Source organism: Saccostrea cucullata, unplaced genomic scaffold, assembly GCF_032062105.1.
Source record: "Saccostrea cucullata isolate Sc308-1 unplaced genomic scaffold, CSIRO_AGI_Scuc_v1 ctg21264, whole genome shotgun sequence".
NCBI lineage: Eukaryota > Metazoa > Mollusca > Bivalvia > Ostreida > Ostreidae > Saccostrea > Saccostrea cuccullata.
The window spans coordinates 1-5,672 of record NW_026933525.1 but is presented as its reverse complement, the minus strand read 5'-3'; the positions used below and the strand labels follow the sequence as shown (position 1 = coordinate 5,672).

Genomic DNA, 5,672 nt, shown 5'->3' with positions numbered 1-5,672 from the left:
CAAATGTTTGCTGCCTTTTCCTTCACTACAGTGTTCCTTGACAACTGAGAAAGTATGACATCTCACTTTTATGACATCATCCATATTGTGACGTTTTTGTTCTTTGAGATCATAATTTCCCATGGAACCTTGAAATGACTGCAGATACCGTGCGATATGTCCTCCAATGTTTGCATGAATATGCTACCGTATGTACACTGCAATACCGCTAACTTACCTATATCTATAGCATAATAGGAACTTGGTCCCTTTGAAACATATACTATAGCAAAGTAATTTCCATATCTATAAGGCAGATCTGAACCCGCCCCCGCTCCCCTTTTCTTTGAACTTCCTTCCAGATATACCACTTATGATCCACTCCTGGCTTTGCAATGTGCCAAAGAAGCTCGCTCTACATTTTATGTATGTTCTAATCGCAATCAATATATTTATTTTATTTATTTCAACTCATTCAAAGTGTTCAACGCCTCAACCAAGCGGTTATCAAAATATCAACATATTTATTATACACCAATCCCGTCTTCTTAAACTATTTTCCTCTCTATACAACTTTGTGTCACAAACAATGTCTCCTTTAAAGCCTGCTTTGCTTTCTTGCAGCAAGAAAAAAAAGTAGGAAAAAAAAAAAAAAGGGGGGGTCGCGACTTGCAGTTCGATCATTTTGAAAGCTATATTCGTTTTATTTCATAGTTTGTTTTTTTTTTTTTTTTTACAGCTATTATACTAGATATCGAAGGAAAATCGATGATTTTTTCATGATAAACTATTTGAAATAAAATTAAAATCAATTCCACATACATTATGAGAAATGAATACATGACAATAAAATATCAAATAATATCGGGGGAATCAAATGCCATCATTAAATGTGAAGAAAATCCAATAAAAAAGTTTATTTTGTTTTCTCTTTTTCATGGAGAAATTTTACCCTTGACAATTTGAAATTCTTGCCATAAAATTATAATTTCCCAGGTACATGGACCAATCACAATCAAACTTTTTAGAAAGTTTCCTTAGCATTTTGACTACAATATCCAAAAAATTGTTTTATTGAGATGCGGTTTGTCATGTACAAAAATATTCTACGTACGTACAGCGTTAGGAGAAAAGGGTAATATTGATATTCTGAGAATTATTCGATTAATTCATTGACTGGTGTATGGAAAATGACAAAATAAAAAAAATAAAATAATGACAATATATTGGTCTTTGTATACGTCAACAAAAACTAAAAAGTAGGACTGACATTATTTATGTTGAGACCCAGTTACTGTACAACTTTTGCGATAACTATCAAAGTCGGTGTTCCACCTGTTACCTACGAATTACAAAACGCTAATGCAATTTTAAAATCTTCGATTGCTTAAATATTTCACTCTATATTATTATTTAAATATTTTTAGGTGCATTTTAGAGTGTCCAATCTTTTAACAATATTAGAAAATTGTGCACACCCACAAAAACATTCTGGTGATGACATCATTCACAGTTTATATATGTATTATTTTTGCTCGTCCTATTCACTCTGCCGGCGCTCTAAATACCAGATTTTGCAGAAAAAAAGATTCTTCATGGATAACCGCTTATATGGCACAATATCCACTGGGAAAAGAAATTTTCAGACTGTTAAAAAAATAACACAACACTGAATACTTGGTTTGTAGGTAATGTGTATATTTAGGGACAATGTCAAATGCTTAAAAAATTACAAAACGTTCAAATTCGAAAGACAGGAACAGATATTTAACAAGTATCACAGTCTTCTCCTTTTGCTTCATACAACAACTGAAGAACATCTTGCGGAGCCTTTTCTTCATGTTCTGGAAAAATGTTCTACGAGTGACCTGCAAGTAAATAGGGAAAAAAAGTTAGAAAATAAAACAAAGAAATAAATAAAATCAATTAGTCAGATTAATTCGAATGTTATAGTTTAAGAAATAAAATCTCTAAATATTTGCTTTACATTATTGGCGGGGGGGGGGGGGTAAAATTGTGAGAGACTTACGACACTAGAAGTATTATCTGTCTTCTTTATATCAGCGTTTGTGTCTTTCATTGAAGCATCTTTCTTTAACGAGGTCGTCTCTTGTTCTTGAAGAACGGGTATTTTCGACTAAAAAGAAGGAATTAATTTTTTGAGGAAAAAAGATAACTTATTTAAAATGAAATCTTTGCATTTCGTTGCCTTCGTGTCACTTAATTGAACACAAACTACATTATTCTCAGTTCTGCAGATTTTTGTAGCTTCCATTAAAAAAAGATAATGTTTTTAAAGCAAATTTTCAGATGACAACCTACCTTTAACTCATCAAGAACGGTAGCCATCACGTGTTTAAAATGTCGTGTGTCATCCTCTGTCTCCACTCCCGTGGTCAAGTCATCGAGTATATCCTAGAATAAAGTCAAGTAAATTGATTGTTGTCCGACACTGATGTACTTATTGGATACATTTATTTCGATTTAAAAGTGTTTGACATTCTATATAAGGGGTGTATTTATACAAATGAGCGCATGCTTAAAGATTTCTGGTAGAGCATTAAAACTTAAAAAATGCACATTGATGAAAACGTTCATTTTCCGTGCTTACCTCGCATATTTCTGGTTCCTCCACCATTTCGCACCACGGTCTATCAAACTTGAGAATTTCATACCTCCTTTGCCTTTCCTAAAATTAATGTAAGTATTTTTTTAAAACACATAAATTTTTTTTAAGTTCAGAATCGAAAAGTCAAAATTGCCAAATCGACATATTTCCAATCAAAATGCAATTTATAAATATACAAAGGCATGTAACATATGAATACCTGCGCTCTTGCCATTAGAGCGTCCAGTTTGTTTTTGATAGCAATCTCCATAGGCGGATCCAGGAATTTGTAAAAGGGGGGGTCCAACATTTTGACCTATTAGGTACTGTTTGCAATATCTACCGCTCCCAATTTTCACCCCACTTTGTTTGTGTACATGTAAATGATCTAAAGAAAATGTCTACTTGGTGTTTTTTTAACATTTAATTTCTATTAATTTTCAAATATATAAGTATACAGAGGGCCAATAGGGCATGTTTCGTGTAACTGTCATAATGACAATACTGATGATAACACATGATTTTTGTAGATATGATCTCCATCAATACTGCCTAGATCCATCCTGCGAACAAAATTTTTAAACTTGATATATTCAGCGGTAAACGGAGATATACTACATTTACATTTTCAAATATCATCAAATAAATTGTAGACGGGAAAGTAGAATAGGCAATCATGGTAAGTAAGAGTCTATATGATAAAATTAATAACTTTTTTCCCCCCCCCCCCGAAAACTAGCAAAATAAAGTCCCCTAACGGTAATATAATTCAGTCAAAAGTATGTCAAACGTAATGAATATACTTGTTCTGTGAGTATTCAAGGCACAGTGCAAAGAAAAATCCGGAAAATCGCAATCGGAAGGACAGACAGGTGGATAGATGGACCGAGAGTAAACTAGCACCCTTCCTCTTCTCAGCAAAGCGAGAAAGGGAGACTAACCCAATATCACACTGTTCTCATCAGACCTAGAGTCCCAAATATCTATAGCGAATTGCTCTATCAACTTAAGACATTTACTATACTGGAGTGACAGATCTAACAGAAATATCGTAAAACTCTATATTTATCATAAGAAATGAACGGTATGAACTTTGATGCACCAGATGCGCATTTCGACAAATAATGTCTCTTCAGTGATGCTCAGACCAAAACTATTGGAAATCTTAAAAAAAGATAAAAAAGCTACGAGCATGGATCGAAAGTGCCGAACATGAGCCAAAATCCGAACAAGGACCAGAGCTATGCCTGACGGAGATACGTCCTTTATTTCTAAAATTTATCACATTAAAATTTATATATCCGTTTCATGCTAGCACTGGAGTACTAGACGAAACTGGGCTTATGAATACCCTCGGGGACTAAAAGTCCACCAGCAGAGGCATATTACTGACATTAATTTTCAGTTATAATTCTCTCTTTGCTACAAGGATATACAATTTTGATAATACACTTTTTTATTTCGTAGGCACACATAACCAAAAAAATGGGGGAAGAGGTATCCGCACATGAAGGCCTATCTAGAATTTATTTTACTTTAAAAATATACATGTACATTACATGGGGGAGGGTAGGGAACCACCCCAACCTGTTTTTTTTTCCTACAAATTGTAAAAAAAAAAGAAAGAAAAAAAAGTAAAATTGGACTCCCCCTTTTAAAAGGAATATTAATAGCTCACTCTCTCTGAAGATAAAACTCAATGGTAGACCCCTCCCCTACACCGTGCAGTTCACAAACTTGAGAGTTTAAGCATAGTTTGGGGTATTTGTATCAAAATTAATGAAATTGATAATCACGTACATAACCACCCCACGTGTAGTTTTGAAACGTGACGTTTATGTTATAAATATAGTATAACAGGCCCCTATGTGTTTTGTAAAAAATATGCAAAAAACTGAAATAGCTGCAGTGCTTGTTCTACTGCCTAACCCTTTCATGAACTGAATATTTGATAAACAAAGTTTGTTCAGATCACAGGGCTTCTTATAAATTTTGTACTCAATCTGTATGTTATATATCTATTCATGGCTTGAGAATTAAAAAGAAAAGCCCCCCCCCCCCCCCGTTTTGTGTTTGAACTCAGAGCATAAAGTTTGTACTATATAGCTGTGCTCGCTACAACGGTCACACCGTCAATATATTACTGTATATGTTAGCCAAATGGCAATGTTCATGATACATTGAACAACCAGCTTTCCACATGTATTTGTGTTACACGTGAAACGACCTTTTTCAAAATCGTCCGTCGTGTATGACTCAGCCTAAGAATCAAACATTTGGCTAGTAGCCTAGTTCAATATAAACAACTCTTAATAAAAAAAGTAAAAGCTTACCATAATATTTATGAATTATGGACAGTTTAATCTTCATGCCTTACTGGAAGCAGCTTCAGAGTTATTCTAAACAAAACTGTATACGTACAGCGATGATGTTTCTGGTAAAATCTCGTCAACTTTCTATTTCTTTTCTTTTTTTTTCTTTCTTTCCTTTTTTTCTTGATTCATATTTCTAATTTTTTTTTTGGGGGGGGGGGGTGTATACATTTTTTTGGTCCGCGAAAAAGGGGGGGTCCGGACCCCCTGGACCCCCCCACTGGATCCGCCCTTGATCTCTCTATCCACTTTTTCAAGAAGATCGTCAAAAATGCTCTAGAATGAAGAAAATGCGACAATTGATGTTAATCAATTGATTGAATTTACAATTCTAAACTGGTACTCTGTAGAACCTATCTGCTTCACAAAAAAGCTTTGTTCTTAAACACACAGCTGTAAACATACAGTGAAAACTGTCAATTTATTTCGGACATGCAGCATCGCGTCAAACAGTTAGGTGATGGTCAAAAGACCACTCTATACTTTTCGAATATTCTGCACGATACTTGTGAAAACTTAGGACAGCTTAATATTAACTACAACCCATCAAGTGAAAATTAATAAGGTCTACTAAGTTATTCGAGCGCTTATATTTGATTTAATCTAATATAACTGACCGTTGAATTGGGCATTTGTGATCTATTTCACTCACTCGTCATTAAACGACAAAAAAGTCTCCAAGTTTGTAAACACTGTTCTTGTGTTAGAATGCA

General features: G+C 34.2%; 1 protein-coding gene across 1 annotated transcript; it reads right to left on the bottom strand.

The window, feature by feature from the left end:
* Positions 1–1,712: 1,712 nt before the first annotated feature.
* On the bottom strand, positions 1,713–2,858 carry LOC134238539 (uncharacterized; the record flags this gene model as incomplete). Its single annotated transcript, XM_062720659.1, has 5 exons — positions 2,808–2,858; positions 2,591–2,668; positions 2,302–2,394; positions 2,009–2,116; positions 1,713–1,847 (listed from the first exon to the last, which is right to left on the bottom strand). Coding segments are annotated over exons 1-5 (465 nt in total), but the record flags the coding sequence as incomplete, so codon positions are not given.
* Positions 2,859–5,672: the final 2,814 nt, after the last annotated feature.